The sequence below is a fragment of the Hypomesus transpacificus genome, chromosome 26 (assembly GCF_021917145.1).
Source record: "Hypomesus transpacificus isolate Combined female chromosome 26, fHypTra1, whole genome shotgun sequence".
NCBI lineage: Eukaryota > Metazoa > Chordata > Actinopteri > Osmeriformes > Osmeridae > Hypomesus > Hypomesus transpacificus.
In genome coordinates this window covers 5,128,582-5,149,190 of record NC_061085.1, presented here as the reverse complement: position 1 = coordinate 5,149,190, position 20,609 = coordinate 5,128,582, and the positions used below count along the sequence as shown (strand labels likewise).

The 20,609-nt window shown below is 45.6% G+C and overlaps 1 protein-coding gene and 1 long non-coding RNA gene across 7 annotated transcripts; one reads left to right on the top strand and one right to left on the bottom strand.

Moving 5' to 3' along the window:
* Nucleotides 1-461: 461 nt before the first annotated feature.
* Nucleotides 462-11,336, bottom strand: LOC124487467 (sine oculis-binding protein homolog). Of its 6 annotated transcripts, XR_006958384.1 has the most exons (9): nucleotides 11,026-11,336; nucleotides 8,228-8,363; nucleotides 7,469-7,657; nucleotides 7,205-7,356; nucleotides 6,067-6,162; nucleotides 3,847-5,723; nucleotides 3,379-3,538; nucleotides 2,657-2,720; nucleotides 462-1,675 (listed from the first exon to the last, which is right to left on the bottom strand). XR_006958384.1 is itself a non-coding variant. In XM_047049830.1 (7 exons), exons 1-6 carry the CDS (start codon nucleotides 11,116-11,118, stop codon nucleotides 3,858-3,860), a joined length of 2,511 nt encoding a protein of 836 aa, XP_046905786.1. In that variant the 5' UTR covers nucleotides 11,119-11,336; the 3' UTR covers nucleotides 462-1,675; nucleotides 3,847-3,857. The 6 variants fall into 6 exon arrangements, 3 of the variants coding, with proteins under 3 accessions (XP_046905786.1, XP_046905784.1, XP_046905787.1); XR_006958386.1 differs by lacking the exon at nucleotides 2,657-2,720; XR_006958385.1 differs by lacking the exon at nucleotides 3,379-3,538.
* Nucleotides 11,337-13,278: 1,942 nt separating this feature from the next.
* Nucleotides 13,279-15,361, top strand: LOC124487364. The gene is made up of 2 exons (XR_006958372.1): nucleotides 13,279-13,421; nucleotides 14,296-15,361. It is a non-coding gene; the product is annotated as an uncharacterized LOC124487364 (long non-coding RNA).
* Nucleotides 15,362-20,609: the final 5,248 nt, after the last annotated feature.

The window sequence follows — 20,609 nt, the reverse complement described above, 5'->3', positions numbered from 1 at the left end:
TAAAAGATCTTACAAAGGCATCGTCCATAAGTTAATATAGTCAAAGTAGTATCTTTGTGTAAGAAAACAGAAGTATAATCTTGGGCTTTGTAACATGTCTTGGCAAATGCCTCTAGAAGGAATCTTGTCATACATCCCCATGCTAAGGGTATCTGTAATACTGATGGCATTTGTCGTCGTCGTCGTCATCTGCCGCTTGTCCGGGGATCGGGTCGCGGGGGCAGCGACCTAAGCAGGGAGGCCCAGACTTCCCTCCCCCCGGCCACTTCCGCCAGCTCTTCCTGGGGGACCCCAAGGCGTTCCCAGGCCAGCTGAGAGACATAGTCCCTCCAGCGTGTCCTGGGTCTTCCCCGGGGCCTCTTCCCAGTGGGACGTGCCCGGAACACCTCACCAGGGAGGCGTCCAGGAGGCATCCTAATCAGATGCCCGAGCCACCTCATTTGGCATTTGGCTGATGGCATTTGATGGTTCAAAATCATAGTAATACCATGAATGGTAAAATTACTACCCTGTTGTTGAAAACCCTCTGGTGGGGTACTGGCTACATATGAAAGGTTTGGTGCAAGAAAGTTGAGAAGGATTGTATATGCTCCCTCTTGTTCAAAGGCAGACGGCCTGTGTAACGGAAATCAGTACAACCTCTCATCTCTGCTGTCACAGGTTCACCCACTCCCTAGAGTTTTGGCATGAATGTTTGGGGAGTGGCAGGGATCTGTCTTGCACTCCATTTCTCCTCCTCTTTCTCAATGTCTCTCTCTTACTGATAGCTTTTTACAACTTAATTTTCCCTCTGTTTACCCCAAGTGAATCCTTCCCACTTCCAAACATCCTGGATGTAGTCTTCACCATGAAAGGGTAAGGGTGTGAGAGTGGACAGGGAAGAAGGTGAGAAGGAATTGGGAGAAAGATGAGGGGAGAAAGTGTGTGTCTATGTGAGGGGAGGGGAGCAGGGGCAAGGGAGTACATATATTCCTGGCCTCTGCAAAAGAAAACTTAAAAAAGAGAAGCTTGAAGCCTGAACCCCCATTGGCCAGGCAACCCAAAACCTGGAGTGGGGAGTCAACGTGGGATATGTGGAGAGGAGGAACAATATAGCTCTTTGTGTGAGCCAGGCAGAGAAAACAAATCGTTTCCCCTGGAAAGAGATCATTTTCAGTCTCCATCTGAGAAGACCACACAAGGTTGATCAGAGTCTTGTCTGTTGCTACTGCTTGACAGAGGAGCGCATCTGGGAAGTCTGGTCACCCAAACACAAACAAAAAGATGCAGACACACACACACACAACCACATAAAGTCACACATATGCACACACAACACACTGGCTTTCTCTCTTTCTCTCTCACACACATACCCAGAAGCACAAACATTCAGAGTGACTGGAAGGCAGAGATACTGAGACATACACAATGGCCCTCAGTGATGAACATAGAGGACAACTAGTGTTTTGGTCCTAGAATATATGCTTGTCTGGGTTCCATCTGACTTGTGCTGGATGTCCTTCTTGTTTCTTGATGATATGACTGGTGGAAGTGCTTCCTGGATTGGCACCCTTGTCGTCAAAGGGATGGTAGAGCAAGATCCCTCTGGAGGCTGTCTAATGGGTTAGTGCTGGTGATGGCCACTAGAGGGAGTGGAGCTGAATCTGGCACCACTGTACAGTGTAAAACAATTTGTCTGTTCGAGAGAGAGGGGGGGGAGGGAGTGAGATAACAAGGAAGGAAAAAAAGAGAAATCACACATTAGCAGTCCCATTCTATTGAATTTGCATCTCCGATGTATCCTATGATGGCCGCTCCTACTCTGTCCTTCCTTAATTCACCCACTCAACATAAACACTGAGATGAGGCTTTAAGACATGTCAACACCCAGATAACTGCCGTAAAGGGCACTATCAAACCAAGAACATCTGTTCTTTCTCTCCCTCGCTCTCTTTCTTTCTTACTCTTTCCCTCTACCTCTCTCACCCACACACACACATGCTCACACATATAGACACAACCACACACTCGCATGTGTGGTTCTTTCCCCCAGCACTGACCCCCTCCCATCCTTCCCATTTAAGTTTCAAACTCTCAGCGAATACCCATGTTGGGGGGTCAAGTCAGAGAAAACTGAGACCAGAACCCGGGATATTTCCTGAGGTGAAATTCTCGTTAGCCTCTGATCCTGTCTGATTCTGTTGGTGCTAGAGAGTGTTTTTTTAATAATCTTTAATCCTTTTAGCATTGGATAGTATAGAAACGGACAGCCATATTCAAGTCACTGGAAAACGAACTCCGGCTCCCGTTACACAGAACACAAGATCATAAATCCGCCTGTGCTAGGCCGGCAACATGCTGTGATTTCATATGTATTGGTTACTAAGGGGTCGCTGGAAAGCATAACCAATGACAAAAGGCTGAAGTGGGACCTCATCTAGAGAAAGGTGATCGTTGATGCTTCGTCTTTGTATTAGATAGACAGTAATATCTTTCCCTCTGTGCCAACTGCCATGGTTCATTTTCCATTATTCAGTTGACCTTTGACCTTTAAAGGGACCTGGTGTGTTATGTCCCGCCAGGGGTAAATCAGGGCTTTGTGTGTCACTTTGTAATCACTTGGTGAGCTATGTGAAATGAGTCAGCCACTATCTTGTCGAGATTCTTGGAATTTTACCTTTGAAATAGTATGCCTTCTTTGGACTTCATGTACCCAGCATTGCACAGTGGGCTCAATCAACCTGTGCAATACATACAGACAAAGAAGAAAGGAACCAGAATGGTAAGATGTCATCTTTTACCTCAAGTCTATAATCTTAGAACTATACGATTTTGTGAAATCCTCATCTGTTTTGTCATTCCAGGTTGAGCTCCATTTCAGGATATGAACTTGAAACAAGACCACATCATTGCAGATGGAGTGCTAATGGTTTAAACGATGAGTTGGTATTAAGGGCTATTCGAATAAACATTCGAAAGTGAAAACAAGGTTTTTGGATTGGTCAGAAGGGATGGGAGGTCAAGGTTGTTTGGCCATACAACAACATCTGGTAGGCAGAACATTGCAGGGAGTGCAGGGAAGGGAAACCAGAGAAGGGAGAGCTAAACTCATACATGCGAGAGAGACACAGCTTAGCCCTGGTATAGCATGTCATTATGACACAAAACCAGATTGCTCTGGTTCTGCTGCTGTATTCTAATGAAGCCACAGAGCTGGCACTTGTATTGGTCACCGCCTCACAGTCTGCCTGACGATCACTTCTGTCTCCACGGCAACCTCAGAAAGAGGGCTGCTTCATCGGAGGAGATCTAAAGAGCTCAAATTGAGCAACAGTGCACTTTCTGTCTCTCCCTTTCTCTCTGTCTCTCTCTCACACACACACACACAAACACACACACCTTCATGCCCTGACAGAGGATGAACCGGGCTGCCGTCGTCCAAACAAAGCACTGTCACAGTCAGACCTTGTTGTAGTGATCTCCTTTCAAAGTGACTCCCACCGTCTGTGCTCTCCTCCTCTCTTCCTTTCCTCTCGCTTCCTCTGCAGTAACCCTAGAGCTGAGTGGAGTGCCAAGTTACTAGGATTCTCTGTCTTTGGCGCCTTTCTGTTTTGTGGCCATGAGTGTATTGTGGGAGCCCTCTTCTCGCTTGCCTCAGTTTGTATGTGTGTATGTGTGAGAGAGAGAGAGAGAGAGAGGTCAAGAGAGTGTGTGTGTTCGTGTGTGAGTGAATGTGAGATAGTGTACGTATAAGTATTACTGTGTACTGTGTGTTCGCTTTCACTGTAAGCATGTTTAACCTTTATTTATCCTACCACAAAAGGAAGTTCTGTTAGGACCAACAACAACAATGTGTCGCTCACTCACCTTTCCATCCTCTACTTGTTCTGATCTCTGATGCGAAGGCAGCGTCTCTTCAGGGCAGGCTCCAGGTCCCCAGGCCCAATGCTGGCCGCGCTAGCCGGGTTCCTCAGGGCCCCCTTATCCCTGAGCTTGGGAAGGAGCAACATGGTGGGGGTGTCCCCTGTCCTGGGTGCAGTAGGCAAGGCATAAGCATGGTCCTCATCAGGCACATGTGGATCATCTCCCTCTCTGCAGGCCACAATCTCCTCTGAATAGCCAGCAGTGCTGTCAGCCCGCACCTGGCTCACAGTCCCAGAGAAGCTGTTTTCTTTGACTGCTTCTAGCTCGTTGAGGGTAGGGTCCGTGGGCAAAACTGCCCTCTGTGGCTGGGTGTCCAGGCTGGGAGGGTCCGGGGGTGAGATCTCCAGGTCAGGCCTGCTTAGGGTACATGGGGTGGGAGAGCCCTCCCCGTGGGGGCCAGGGGGGCTGTTGGTGTTTGGATGGTTGGGTGTGTCATGTGAAGGGAACTGGGGGGATCTGATGCTGTCGTAGAGCCCTGCCCTGGTGCTCTGTCTAGCTTTTGGCTCCCCTGGTCCAGATAAGTCCACCACTCCCTGGATATTGGGCTCCTGCTTCACCTGGGTCCTCACCCTCTGGATAACCTGTCTCTCTGGCTGCTGCAGGGACTGATGAACCAGCTGAAGGTCTGTCATCCCTTCAGGCCCCGGGCCTGAGCAGGAGGAGATGTTATAAAGTTTGCTAGGGGAAGTCTCTCCGCTGTGGGGTGTGGATGTAGAGGCGGGGTGCTGCCTTTCGGACTTCACCCAGTCAGTGTCCCACCAGGGCAGGCCTGAAGGCGAAGGGAGCCCCTGGTTGGGTCGGCCCACCCTGGTGAAAACCTGTCTGTTCTCTCCTGAAGGTATCCCCAGATAGGGCTGCCGGACACCCATGGAGCTGGCCCTCTCCGCCCCCTCCGGTACAGGCTGGATGACCCCGCTGTGGCCTGGGGCCTCCGGGCCGACCTTGGACCCTACTGGGATGGGGATGGGGATGGGGATAGGGATTGGGAGGGGTACGATGATGGGGTAGGGCACCAGCACAGTGGGCTGGGGGAGGAGGGGGCCGAAGGTGGGGATGCTGAAGTTCATCATGGGGTGCATGGGTACATGCCCATGGGGCATTATGTTGATGGGTGGCGAATGCAGGCCAGGGAAGTATGCTCCAGGGTAGGGGTGCACTAGACTTGGGGGGTTCATGGAGGAGGTTATAGGGGGCTGCAGGTGGGGGGAATGTGGGGGACGGTGGATGGGGCTGGATGGTGGTCGTGAGTGTCTGGGGGGGTTGGAGAGGGGGCTTTTGAGGCCCTGGGCATGAAGAGGGGGCCTGATAAAGGACAGGGGAATTTGGGGAAGAGGCTGGGCCGGGTGGTGCTCCATGTGGGGGCGAGGAGGGTGCACGGGGTGGCTCATCATCTCCGGGGGTGGAGGCGGGGGCTGTGGAAGTCTCTCCGGGGGCCGGAATCCCGGGAGAGGGACCTTGGAGGAGGAGGATGAGGCCTCTGAGGGGGACACGGATGCCGACGCTGCCGTCCCGTGGATGGGCGTGGGTCCTTTCGGGGACAGGCTCCTCTGGTGGGTGTCCCCTCCCCCACTGTTCCAGGATTCAGGGGTGAAGAGTTGCTGGGCTCCTCCCTCGGGCCTCCCCTCTGCGGGAGGTCTGGCTGGGCTGGAGCTGGTGAGAGCAGCTCGGGCCTCCCTGTAAAACACGTCCATCTTGTACTGGTTCAGACACTTGGTGCTGCAGAACTGGAGTCTCTCCTCTCCTGCGCCAAAGTCCAGGTACTCCTTGGTGTGGCGGATGTGCTTGCACCAGTCACACACCTGGGGTACAGGAGAGAGAGACTGTGGAGGGTCACCAGCTTGTCACAAAATCCATTCCAAGAGTCCATTCTTTACTATAAAGTGCATCAAGACTTTATCTGTATTTTTACAAACTAGTGCTGTGCAGTGCCACAGTGTTTCCATAATAAAGATCCAAACAGATACCCATTAAGTTTCAGTGTCCGGCGTTTGGGAGCAACACAGCATTATAAAGCATGCCTGACAAGTCCTTACACCCCGCTACATTAAACACCCCCCTGATAAAATATGTTCCTGCGGCTATGATTTCATGTTGCCATTTGAATATATATTGATTGGGTGTAGATAAGCGTTACAAAAAGTTGTGGACTTTGTGGTTTCTTACTCTGGCACTGCTGTTTTTCAGAACCAGCCTTGGAGAATCCTCGGGGTGGGGGGGTTGTTGTGGGGACCTCTCCCCATGCAGGTCCTCATCTCGGGCCTAATGTTGGGACAGTGGGGGGAAAAAGGGTGGGGAGTTTGGATGGCACATGACCACACAGATCAGTGACAGATCATTTGTCGCCCGGTTTTATGAAAGTGTGCCTGTTGGGGTAACAGAGACTAAGGGAAACCATTGTAGATGTGTGTATGTGTGTGTGTGTGGGGGGGATTGATATATAAACATTTTCTCCCCAATTTATGTAAGATGATCCACAATGATCCACCCCCCTCCCCCCTTGTTGTCTCTGTGACCCATTGAGTCACGTTGAGTTACGAAACATGAGGCAGCTGCAGGTAAGGTATGCACTGAAAGTGGACACCACGCCCCCCCAGGCCCCCTTGCCGTTCCTCTCCACAGACAAGCAGGGACAGGCCGACAGCGGCGTGTTCATCCCTTCCTCAACAAAAACCCCAGAGGGTTTATTGCAAGGAGGGGGAATTCTCCACCATTTCCCTTACTTTCGTCTCTGTTGTTGTGTCACTGCGACTAACGTAGAGCAAACAACAGGTACGTTGAAAAGCGATACCCCTGCTGACATTGCGCGCCTCTAGCCTCTAAGAGGGGTATCCGTTTCGTGATGGAGGGTGAAAATGCTTTTGTAATGTGTGTTAGACAGTAGTAGACTATAGCTACTACTTCCCTGTTCCTCTGTACCCAAGCCTCTTGTAACTTCTCAAACTGATACCAAGTGTCCCCTGTGAACTTTGACCTCACTCCCACTATCCCAAAACCGGCCTCTTTATTATTAACTTTTTCGAATAATTGTGATTTTAAATGAATATCACTGCATTTAGAACTGGGATATTGTGTGTCGCAGGGTCTGTTTATTTGCCTGCCATCTCCTTTTACCTTTTAAGTGTGCGTTTGTGTACTGACACCCATGGTGCCATAATAATAATTACTTGTACGTATGTCTATCAAGCTGTCTGTCTTTCAATCAGAAACTGAGGTTTGGATTGAGGGGTCCCCTATGAGAATTACTTAACCCCCTCCCAGACGCCAACACCCTGGGACTGTAATGTAGGTAGAGGTTTCTCACCTTGTTGCGTTTGAAGTAGGCTCGTCGGCAGGCTGCAAAGCACTTCTCGCTGCAGAAACTCTTCAGCTCCGAGCCCATGCACAGAGAGTAGCGTTTCACACCTTCTTTCTGACACCACACACACACTATCTGCACATTCTGCACATCATCCACTGCAGAGGGAGAGGGCAAAGATGAGAACCCAGTGTATGACTGGCTCTGTACAGTGTGTGTGTGGGTGTGTGTGTTGATGGGGAAGGGACATGATGTGTAGGTAATTCTCACCTGCGGAGGGTTTTATGAGTGGAACGATGACAGGGGCACTCTTGTGCTCCTTGGGGCTGGTCATGGAGGAGCTGGGGGAGGAGGATGAGGATGAGGGGACGCTGGGAGACTCTCTCTCTCCGCTCCTCATGGCCACAGCCGATGGACTTGTCTTATTGTTAAAACTCTTAATTTTTGGCCCTGAGTTTTCTGCAGGATACAGCACAAGCAAGTATTTTTTATATATTTTAGAAACACATGATTTTATACCATATGCAATACTATACTAAACTACAAGATCGTTCCGAACAGCATTACCTCAGAACAACAACAATACTTCCCTGAGATTCCCTGTAATGACACTGGGTGAAATACAAGAGCCCACTTTGAAGAACAACTATGTCTAGCAACCCTGTAAGGTGATTCAAGAATTCCACTGAACCACCTGTATTGTCTGTCGCAAGGTTACTTGTGAATTCTGTATGAACTCTGAAAGGACATGTTCTTATGTCAGTGGCTGCAGACGTGTGTATATGTGGGTATGTGGGGCCCTCTTTTGAATAAGGGTGGGGTTTGTTGTAAATAATGTTTTTGGGCATAATTTCGATCCCCCCAAAATGCCCCTGTTGAGTGAGGGGAAACTGCAACTAATGGAATGTTTAATGAATAAAATGAAACTCTTAAGATGGCAAGTTGGTGTGGTCGTTGACCAGGAGGTCCTTGGTAGCTGTGGGAGCCTTGCATGCAACACTGTTCTCCTCATAAGGCCTTCACTCTCACCTTTTAGAACCGACACATGCTGCCGTCTGTCTCGGTTGGGGTAGCTGCGGATCTCTGAGGTTTCGGAGTCTCTGAGCTCGACTTTATCGTAGCCATACCAGCCCAGAAGCTCGTTCATTGTGCTCTCTGCGAAAGTCTGCATGATGGAAAAAATATCCCTGAATATCATTAGATGTGAGAGGGTTTGCCAAGGCACCACCCTCCATTAGGGGAAACAGTGACCTTATATCTTAAGTTTGTTCGTGGAACTTTTTTATCCGACTCTTAAATATAAATCAAACCTTCCAACCCTGAATAAATGCTCTGCATTCTCTTTTAGCTGTGTCCCTCCCTTGGAAATGAATATGAGCACAGTGAAGTACAGTGTGACACTTTTTCCATGATGTATTCAAGCTGTTTACTTTTGCTAAATCGGATACGGAAAAGTTTAGAACCTAATACCAGTGTGAAATCTATGAATCATCCTTTGTTTATCTCTCTGAATCGGGGAAAAAGAGGGAGAAAAGAAAACTGTTCTCTGCAGATGGGTTGCGAAGTTCTTTTTTTATTGCGACCAGATGAAAAAAACACAAAGGTCTCTCTCTCTTTACCCACCCACCTCACTCCGTACCTCTGGGAGAGCGTGATTGGAGGCGAAATCCGATCCGGACGGGCCAGAAATCAGAGTGGGACACCCTATACCTCTGCTTGGTCCCACGCTTCTCGGAAATGCCCCGCTCCCCCTCTACCCTCTACCCTCTCTCTCACACTCTTCTCCCTGATGAGCCGGAGCTCTCTCCAGTCCTCTCTGTCCTGCCGCCCCAACCCCTTGCCTTGGCCCACAACGCCCTGCCATAACCCTCCTCCACCCCCAACACTCACCCCAACCCGGCCTCCACCCGGCACCTACCAGCCCTGACACCCAACACGACTCCCTATCTCAGGTTTCAGCCCTTTCCAGCAGAGCCAGTCTGCTGTGGTGGTGTTGTGTAGTGCTGTAGTACCGACAGCACATTCTTTCCCTTGCCTTCCGTACTCCTACCTCAGCTCGGCACTAGGGCCTCAAAGAAATGGAGCTTGTGTGTAAGTGAGTGATTGAGTGAGCAAGAGTGTATGTGTGTATGACTGTGCACCCATGTGTGTGTGTGTGGCGCACACATTGAGGTATCATATCCAGCTAAATATGCCTAATGATGATAAAGACAAGTACAGTATCTGGTGTCTCCGCTGTGTTCTACGGTCTGGTGTGGAGGTACTGGGTCTGACTGTGGTGTTGAAACAGATCCATTACTGAGACAACACAAGGCCCTGGGCTCCGCCATAGCAGGAATCACAGTGTCTGTCTGCCTGTCTGTCTTCTATCCCTCTCCCTCCCTATTTGAGAACCTAACACCCTGCACTGGGACCTGGACCTCTGGGCTCAGACTCCCAGCTCATTACCTCTGTAACTCAAATCCTGTTTCCGAAATTCACATGCATCGGAAATCATGTCCGCAAATCACAAAATAGAGTTCCCATCCTGCTACAGTGGGACTGTGGAAGGGAAGTCTATATCATTACAACTCTGCTATATTACATTTGACTGAGTTTTGTTTTGTCTCCTCATTAGTGAAAGCCAGGCATTCCCTCCCTCCCTCCCCTTACTCTCCCAACAATGTTGTTTTTGTTTCTTTTTGGCAGTTCAGACAAACATCTGCTTTGTGAGAGTGACAAACCATATCCCAAACCACAGAGAGGGTCCCAGCCAAAGGCAACAAACTGAGTCGACCCCCAGATCCCGCCCGGCAGACTTACATCAAGTAGGATAGCATTTCGCCTGTTTTGATTAAAATTAGTTAACTTGTCATCCTACACCCCCCCACTATATATCAAAATCTACTGCCCAATCCACTTATACAGAAAGAGAACTTTTCCTTTCTCATGAAGAACAGAAAACCTTAAATCTGTGTCTTTAAGCTTTTTCGGGTGGTTTGGGTGTCCGTTACCTTTGACTCATGAAACTCAAATTACCAATGTCAAAACCCAAGACTGTTAGCAGAGAAACCTTGGTTTGTTCCATGGTTTGTTCTGACGTAACAACACTCAGTCAGAGAGCATTTTATTATATTAACAAAATGGTGATTGGGAGAGGAAACGAAAAGCACGGTTTTGAAAATATAATATATCATAGGCCTATATGTGCCTGGGTCACTTTTAAAGGTATATGTGCGTCTGTTACCGAGTTGGAAGAATAGATTACAACAACAATATTTAAAGTTAACACACACAGACCTTTCGATTCGAAACGTGTAGGCTAATGTACGTTCTTACAACAAGTGCGAAGGAAGAGGTGATTGCATTCTTGTCTGGTGTGACGCACATCTGGAACACCACTGGACACGAATGCGCGCGCAGTCACTGCTTGTCCGATTTGGCGTAACTTCGCGAAAGGGGTAGCCTAAATAGAGCTGGTTTGTCGTACACAAAGTTGAATTATATTACAAGTTAACATATTCTACTTATTTAATTAGAACCTCTCTTTTATTTGATTCTGAAATTGTTTTTTCGACCCAGATTATGACACGCTTAACCCATATTTTAAACTGTTTTAAAATCCTCGGAACCGCTTTCATTTGCGAGTAGGCTATTGCAGAGGCTTTTCAAGACTCGTGTCTTGAAAACAGAAAACAAGAAAAAAGTTGCATCGCGTCTCCAGAAACACTGATTTCTGCGCGCAAAATACATTGATCCGAGATGGCCAATTATTCTTCAAACTGTTCCCTGAACACGTATATCGATATACTGAATTATGTAGAAGTGACCTGGTTACATGCGCTCACCTTCATCTCTTGGTTAATCTCCCTCTTGACGGGGTGTGCGGGTTTCCTACTGCGTTTATTTTCCGGTGGTCTCACTTTCTCCATCTCTGGCATAATTCTGACTGGATCCGTGTCACTGTATGGAGAACGAGGGACGCGTCACGTTGGGGCTAGTCAAGGGACAGAGAGCGAAAGCTGTCACTCTTGGTGACAGCGGCTGTCATTCCCAGACGTTTGCGTCCGTCACCCAGGGCTTCATCCATTGAGTCCACTGAACATGCGTACACTGTGGGCTGGCACAGCCGTGGAACAATCTATCTCGCTCTCTCTCTCTGGGTCCGGAGAGCAGGGAGGGGCCTCCGTTGTAACCCAACACCTGGCACTCACCCCTCCCAAATCTCAACAGATACATTTCAAGTGGAATGCAAGGACTGTGTTTTATCTCTCTAGACACAGTACCAACACTGTCTGTTATATTCTTTAAATAAAGAGATGAAAAGCCTTGTGAGTAAACGATACCATGGCAGAATGTTTGGAGTTTCTCGAATGGAATGTGTTTGATCAAAGAGATGGAGAGGCAGAGAGAGTGAGAGAGAAAGAGAATGGTCAAAATAGCAATCCCTAGCAGTAGGCATACTGCTACAGAGCAAAACATTTGAAGTCGTTAACCAAAGAGACAGTGCAGTCTCTTTAGCGTCTGCCTTACACGCGGTAAAAAAACAGACGTCTGGTGGCCAAATTTCTCATAAACGACATGTGTTCTGTGTCCATGCAGAGGGAGAAACACACACACACACACACACACACAAAGAGAGAGAGAGCTACAGATTAGCTTGCAGAGAAAAGAGGGTCTAAAAATTTGTCTCTAAATTACTTTTGAATGGTCTACTATACATTTACCCCTTGCTTTCTCCCATGTAAAGGGCAGATATTTTTCTCAGCACTTACACTCTTTCTCTTTCTTTCTCCACTGTCTCATTTTTCCATAATGTCCTCCATTCTTGTTCTAACTTGAAACCTTTCAATGTAGCCTATTCTAAAACTGAGACTGGCAGAGAGACAGACCCGGGTAGAAGAAACATTTAGTGTTTCTAAAACCTTCTTCTCTCTCCGCCACACTCTGATTCGAGGAATCCAGAGACCACGCTCGTGTAAACAGAAATCTGATCCAGAGCGCGGGGCTCCGGTTTCGTCCCCGCGTAGCCTCGCTGTTGACATACGATACGCCCGGGATTTAGGAACCGGGCTTATCTGATTCCTTTACAAAAGGCTCCTCTCTCTGCCTCTCAATAACAGAGCACATCTGGTGGCTCTGTAGGGAGTCCTGTATGTCCCCTTGGATCCTTAAGGGGGTGGGTATAGTGGGGGGAATCAGAAAGGCTAACACTGTCCCCACATAATCTGTTTACCAAAATGGCAGGGGACCACAGAGGGTATTTATAGGGCTAAAATTACAATCCCCAACATCTGGATCTAATAATTAAACAACCAGTTGAGCCCGTTACTTATCGTGTTTTGCAGTACTGCGTCCACAGATAATTATAGTTTATTAAGGGTGTCAATTAAGAGCATGATCTATTTTTCTTTCTCTTTCTTTTTTTCTTGTCATTTCTAAACCTGAGTGGAGGACAGAGATGTCGTGACACCCCTACCCTCCACCAGGGGGAAACATTCTGCCAATTTGTTGTGTAGTTAGTGCCTCAAAAGAAAGATTGGCTTTTAAGATACATCTTCATGGATATTTTCATACATTCATAGATTCAAGGAAAGCTGTTATCTATTCAAATACGACGACTCCAAACAATTTGAAAACAAGTGTATTTTATGAAGTATTTCAATAAACCCTCAAATTAGTTTGAGGGTAACAAAAACTATGAGCCACGAGGAGAAAACTCTTATTTGACTTCGTGAGAATTGCTCCAATTTACTTCATAATGTGGGCAATGTCAGACTACGGACGCCAGACGTCGCTGCTGTTTAAAATACGGTTTTACAAGCGCAACAAGTTGTTGTTGGTTCAGCACGATCATGCGTCTGCACATTTTCATTAGATATGTACAATTTTCATGGGTTTTTCAGGACACCCGTTTTACACTGCTTTGTTTTTTGTACGTATTTTCACAATAAAATCCCATTGTGCGAACATTTGCATTAAACGTTTGCCTATGTCATGTTTTACATAGGCTATTTCATATATTTTTCCATTGCTGTCCTACGCGTCTATGCTGTGTGTGCGCCCGCGCAACACGTCACATCGATGCTGGTATAAAAAGGTCCGGCAAATACAGTGGTCACTTTCGAGAGAGAGACGTTGTCCGAGGCAGTGTGCGTTACCTGGCCAAATCATCACGAAAATGTCTAAAATGACGATGGTTTATCTCGGAGTGATTATGTTCGCCATATGTTTATCAACACAGGTAACGATTCATTTATTTTTTATTTGGTTTTGGAGGATGGGAGAACATTATGTTTTATTTCTTTATATAGGCCTAGATCTTTATGATTATTGTTTAATGTAGGACAATTGTTGTGTGGAAGAAATGAAAGCGTATACTTTGGGTTAGATCTTTGGAAATCAGGAAGATTTTACCCAATTCTTTATGAATAGGGCACATTAGACTGTTGCATTCATTCTCACTTGGGACCTATAGGACCAATGTGAATACTTAGGCCTATTGGCTGACACCTAATCTACTTTTTTATTATGTCCATTTAATTACATTACAAACCACATAGCCTACACCGTTTGAATTATGAGTTTTCGAATCTTCATCTTCAAGTCATCATTAGAACACCAAAACGAATGAATGATTTAAAGCCACTGTGCGCTACCTGAGTCTGCCCGTGGGGTAGGCTAAAGTTTCTTTCAATGCAACGCTCCGAACGAAACCTGAAACGTACAACAAAGGCAATCTCTTTGCGTGTCTTATTATACCAACTACGAAACGTAGTCACCTAAATGAACACAGAGCACCTCTAGTTTTCATGCGTTTCAATTTGCGTGCTTGAGCTGTGACCTGTTTCACACTATTTTATACATTATTATAATGGTCAAAAAACAATGATCTAACTAAAAAGTTTTTAAGTTGGCTTGAATATGTACCACCAATATCAACCTATTTTTGAACAGATGTAGGTCTACAGTTGTACATGATCATATGTTATCCAGTGACATAAACCTAATCTTCAAAGCCCCAGACTACTGATTTAGGTTTGGAAATTTCTGAATGTGGAACAGAATGAACTCAAAGTCCATTAATCATGAAAAAAGCCTTTTCTTTTCATCCTCAGCCGGTGCTCTCTATGAACACAACCATGTCAGGGGGCAACCAGACCAATGCAGGCTCAAACGCCACTACCATGGCGACAGGCGTCTACAGTAGCTCAGCCAACTTCATCTCTCCTACTGGTACCGGTGTGTCACTGCAGTCAGCCCCTTTCTCTCTCTTGCTCCCAGTTGTCATGGCAACCTCTCTCCTGCACCGTTACTGTTGAACCAAGATACCACCTCCCCTTCCCCTGCCTCTTCCTGTTCCACCTCCACCAACCCACTCTTCATCTGCACTGAACCAAGACCACAAGACCAACATCATCCAGACACAAGACCAAGATGGACTCCCACCATGGACCCCCGCCCCAAATAAACCACCATTTCTGATTTTTTTTCTGAGTGAGGGTTGCACACATTGATGGCTACTCCACAACCTCCTGTCATACCCTCATGGGAAGTAATGTTAGCCCTGGCTCCAGGGATCGCCACCACCACTACAACATCAGAGCTACATTTCCCAAACTCGGTTATTTGACATCCTGGCCAACTGTTTTGGACATGCGCTGGGGCCCAAGTGTCACATCACACGTATCAAACCCTGTTGGACCACTCAAGAGTACAGGAGCTCTGGTACAGTTTTCATTTCATCTGGAAAACGAAAAAGAACAGAGATGGTTTTGTACGTAAGCTGAATGTCCTGCATTGCAAAACATTATATTGTAAAAGAGAAAGTAAACCCTTTTAAGATTTAAAGTTTTAATGTAATTTTTTTCATTTGGTTCTGAGTTCTGTTATTGGAAAATATGTTCTATGTAGCAATTAGCTATTGGGCGTTTGTTGGTTTTGCCTCGTGATTTCTAAAGAGTACAGCCCCTTTATAAGGAGGGTATTACTGGCATCTTTCCCTTTTATATGCCTAGGTTGGTCTTACTGTGCTGTAAACGAATTAGAAGGGTTGATGTTACATTTCTATTTCCCCCGTATAGTTTATATTTTGTATACATGGAAATGTTACTGTGTCCTGTTAGTTTGAGTAAGACAGAGTAAAAGTAAATGAGAAATGTACAATAAATTATTCAAAAACAATGGCCGGCCTGTGTCTCATTATTTGTTGTTGAATACTAGTGTTAGTGATGGCGATATATCGGGGGACTTATTAACTTTGTTACAAAACCGTTACTTCCTGTCTTGTTCAGAAGATCCGTTCATGGTTTTCCACACAACATCACGAAAAATGATTCCTGGTCAATATCACCTGCACTCTGACTGAAATCTCCACTGATCTCCAGACCATGACATCCCTTTGGTGCAGTTTGCAGTAGGGGCGTGGCAATGCATTCATATCAGTGAGTCTAGACAGAGCTGCTGAGCTGGGCTCTGCCTGCCTGCCGTGATGCCCCCTAGATCCGCTCTGGCTTGGATCTGGCACACACAGCCTGGCTGCTGCAGTGAGCTGTATCTTCCATGTTTTCTCCCAATGTATGAGGTTTCATTCCAAATGCACCAGCACTGAAAACATGTGCTGGTGCATTTGGAACCCCACAACCCCCTTTCCATCATCAGCCAAAACTTTTTCTTTAGCTATGTACCTTTCTCTTACCTCCCCTGCCCCCATGGTCCCCTGCCTCCTCTCCTTTGCTGCTGCTTAATGCCCTCCACCCTCGACCCCCTGTCAAAAGTCAAATTTTGCCCTCATACACTTCACTTGCCAAGTGAAGGTAGACCTTTGCAAATGATGGCACATTGGATGAAGCAACGACGAAACACACATACTGTATGTCCTTGGTTTCACCCCAATGCTGCATTCACTTTGAAACTTCAAAGTCACATGTACATGCAGTTTTTACATGCAACGAGTGTTGAGCTGGAACATTCCCCTCCCCTTCCATCCCCTCCTTTTCAAACCTCACCCTGTTCAGGCCTCAGATGGACCTGGCTTCATCCTTAACCTTTGTTTTGGCTATTGTCTATCAATGTTTATTTCTCTCTCCCTCTCTCATCCTTCCTCTCTTTCTCTCCATTTGTTCTCGTCACTTTTTTTATTTACAGTAACTGTAAACTAGAATGACTTCCTTCAGTGTACAAAAAACTGCCATGCTTAGATGTTTTCTCCTTGACTCCATTTCCCCTCTTTCCTACTCTTCACCCTCTCCTCCACCAACCCCTTACCCCAGCCATGCGCACCTACTGCCCCCTCACACCCTCTAGGGCCTAGGCTCTACCTCACCTTGTTGGGCCCTACCTGTTCATTCTCCGTCGATAACACAAATCCAGCACACACACCCCCCCCCACACTCACACACTCCCACGGGTGTAAGGTGTGACACATAAAATACCTTTAATCATTGATTAAGTTATGAATTATTCAAGTGCTGCCTGAGTTTCTGTTACAGGGGCCATTATAGTTTTACACATAGTTGTGCAGGCACAAAAAAACAGCACACACACAAACATGCACTCACACACACTGACACACACACACACACACACACACACACTGAGCAGACTTCAAGTTTCCCATGCATGCTGTGAAGCAACAGAACTCTGAACTAATTGACTGCTTACTGTTACCTCAACAAAGAAGGAGTCTGTTTATCGGTAAGAATAGTTGGGGTGGGTGGAACTAGTGTAGGTCTCTGGCAGGCTACAGTGGGGTCATGAATAATCCAGCATCAGCCATAGACTGTCACACCTGTCCTGAGCTAGGCTTGTTGCCTAGCACCAGACAGCTGCTGCATGTTTGGGTTTGTTGATGGCCTCGGGGCTGGAAGATGGATGCCAAAGGCTGGGGATTAGAGGTTGAAGGCTGGGGTGGGGGGGAGGGTTGTAGCTAGGGCTTTGGATTCTAGATGCTTCATGCTGAAGGCTGGGGATAAAGCAAGAAGGCTACATATTCTGGAGGTTAAAGGCTGGTGGAGGCTGGATGTCACAGAGGTCTCCTAAAAAGGCAATTACCAGCTGCTCACACTGTTTTTCTGAAAGTGGCAAATCCTCTTTGCTTTCACAGTCTAGAAGCCCAAAATTATCTGAAAAAAGGAAATAACATTTGTGCGTGAAATAGTGTTACAGGATTGTACCAATCTGATAAAAATCACCTTTCCTGAGTGTAAGAGTGTCTGGATGTCTAAATGACCATTGTGGTGGAATTTTATCATTAAAAGTCTGACGTCAGAAGAATTTGTCTTTATCTGTTTATTGTTGCAGCAAGGAGGAGCACTTCTAAAACAGTACCAAAACGATATCTGAATGAGAAGGCTCTCTGAGCATGATATTTTCTGAGCACTCTTTTAACCAGTTAGTTCCAGACCGTTGTATGATCAGTTCAAAAGTTCATGTCACACACAAAGAGGAACTCCACAATGTGCAAGGAGAAAAAATAAACAGGCTGTAAAACTTAATACAGATGTTCAAACAGTCAAGTTGTAAGTAAGTAGGCAGTAAGCAGAAACTTAAGCAATACTGTCTGAGGCCAAAGATTATTCTAGCTTAACAGAATTTAAAACCTAAGCAAAAACTGTTATAGGCCAACGAATATTATAGATGTCTTAAAGAAAGTAATTTTCTATTATACCTTCAAACTCGAAGCTTCCGGTTACAGAAAGCTTCATTGTTTAAATGGGAGACAAAAACTAATTCCAAAAGTATGTAAAATTCACATTGAGGAATTTTCCATTTTAGATCAAATTCAAACACGTTTTGTTTTTGTGTTTTTTTCAAGTAATGACGCAACTTGTAGTTCACAATTTCAGCATTTATGTAACACAAAGCCTTAGAGATTTCAATCCTGATTAATGTGATGTCCACATTGATACTGAATGTAAAACAATCAAGGGAGTAAAGATAGAGAATTGCTGCTTGGAAGGTTCCAGGCTCTATCGGGTTAGTACAGAATGGGAGGGCAAAGCAAAGTCATTCAAATTGTGATGTATCATTGTGGAGAAACCCCAGACAGGGACAATGTTTACTGTTTGGATAAGGCTTAACTTCAGCGAGAACTTTGCATTGATTTACACATTTACAAAGTCAAATTTAAATCATTCTCTGTGTTTTCTTACATGAACCTGTCAGCAGGGTATTAGCCACAAAGACAAAGACAGAAAATAAATGTCAATATAAAATCATATATATAACTTTTTTTCTATAGGAAATCCGCCTGAAACAAAAAGGAAACTCTGAGACCACAGGGAGTGGTCTTCCTGCCAGATGTTTTTTTTTTTTCACTGATTGATGTCATTTACATGTTTGGAAATATGTCATTGTCAGACACCTTCACTGTGTCAATAGACCATGCACCATAAATCCTGAAATTGTCATGTTCAGAATGTACACAACATGATCACGTTAATGATATAACATGGTTTTATGTTTAGACAGGAAGTGATTAACGATCACACAATGATTGATTGTACTAGGTTCAGGTTGAATTAAACAATTAATTCTCTTATTCTTATTAATTACCCTTTAATAGAACAAACAATTGCGACAAACAAAAAGAGCACATTAGTAGCATTTTTTCTTTTTTCTGCTTACGCGACCATAAGCCCTGCCAGCCACAACAAGCACTAGTACCTTTAGAAATGGTTGTTCTTGGGCCCAGGTGATATTGACATGGTTGTAATCATTACTGTACTGTATGTAACATGGTCATAGACATGGTTTTTCTTAACTAGTTGTGTTTCTATGTTGTTATGAATGGAAAACAACATGGCAACATGGCTGTCTGAGTCACAAGACAGCCATATGGATCACCTGATTATTATGATGAGTTATATCCCACTTGGTTAACCTGATTTTATAAGTAATTCAGGTCCCATCCCAGATTAAATTGACTACGGTTGCTCTTAGTCGTTTGATTCCCTGCTGTGTGCCCTCCGAGATGCCTGATCCAGTAACTGCATAACTGGGACAGGCTCTACACTCCCCTGTGTGGCCCTAACCTTTCAGAAGTACATCTGATGCCTCCTGATGGCACCTGTTTGCTGGAAATAGCGTCCACCTACTCTGTGTGGCAAAAGAGGGCCATTTGAGACTTTTACTCACCATATATATGGTATATATCTGAGTATGGTAAGAAGCTCAATATACATGGATGTCTGAGCCACTCTGTCCGACCATCTGCCGCAACGGAAGTTCTTCAGTAAGGCAACCTTGCTTGCCTGTCCGAAACAACTGACGGGTCTCTATACAACACACTCAAATGTCACACGTCAAACTGATCTGTGAAATATTTACCTAACAAAGCTGTTGCCAAATAAACAAGCTATATGGATTGCAAATGAGTACATTGGAAGCACATCATTTTTACATTAACCGATCCCCCTCCTAGAGGAAGTTCAAGTTCAAGTAAAATAACTTGAACTTGAACTTCCTCTATCTTCATTATCTGCCCTCATTTTCTGACAGTAGTGACAGGATGTCCTGCATCACTATCTGTTCCATGTGACATTCTGCAAGAACCCGCTGTGACTGTTGTACGTAGTCTCCGTTCCAACATGGCAGAACGCCTGGAGAATCTCATTTTCTAAACTGAGACACTCTCACAAGAGATGAACTGTAATTTTTTGACAGTGAAAAAACTAACTATGGTATATTTACAGTAATACTGCTGACAGACCTGAATCATAATTCCTGAAAATACAAATCAAACTGAATTAAATTTCTTTGTGAGGGTATGATGAATTATTAAAATGATAATGTTTTATGAGGTTGATCTATTAACTCACACAGAGACAGAGTTTGTCAGCAAAAAGTTGGTTCATTTTCACATGCACATGAAAGCCTTTCCTCTATCAACACAAAATGATCAATGACAGGTTACTTTAGAAATCAATCTACTTCCTGTTCACGCCAAATGGATCACGCCCAACATCCCTTTCCTGACAATGCTTCATCTGGATTTGAGTAAACCAGGTTACGCTTGGAAATCAAATGCTGTAGCAAGGAGACCCTTGAACTAAAAGAGATGCAGGGAATCAACATCAGGTCCGTATTCCCATTGAGAGACAGAGATAGGCATGTGACGTACACAACAACATGGCTCACAAGCTGGTGCGGACACATCTGTCAGGTGTCTGTGCCAGTGAAGTAGTTGGCAGCACACACACACAAACACACACACCCAGTCTGGGAGTGTGGGATGAGGAGCCTTTGCGCCTCGATGCAATCTCATTAACGGTCTTGCTGCTTACTCTCCCCCCAACTCTTGCCTTCACCTCCTAGCACTCTGACGTGGGCAGCATGGCAGTGACATTTGTATAATGACTGTGGTGCGTTTTCCGACGTGCACCCAATTAAGACACAACCTGGTCAAGGGTGTCAGATGTCTGAAAATGAA

Bases quoted from the DNA above. Each gene is read 5' to 3' on its own strand.
- LOC124487467 (XM_047049828.1), bottom strand. From the start codon at position 11,118: ATGCCAGAGATGGAGAAAGTGAGACCACCGGAAAATAAACGCAGTAGG. The intron at 7,658-8,227 runs GTGAGAGTGAAG...TGTATCCTGCAG, and splicing joins GCATGTGTCGGTTCTAAAAG to AAAACTCAGGGCCAAAAATT. The intron at 5,724-6,066 runs GTAAGAAACCAC...GACCCTCCACAG, and splicing joins TGAAAAACAGCAGTGCCAGA to TCTCTCTCTCCTGTACCCCA.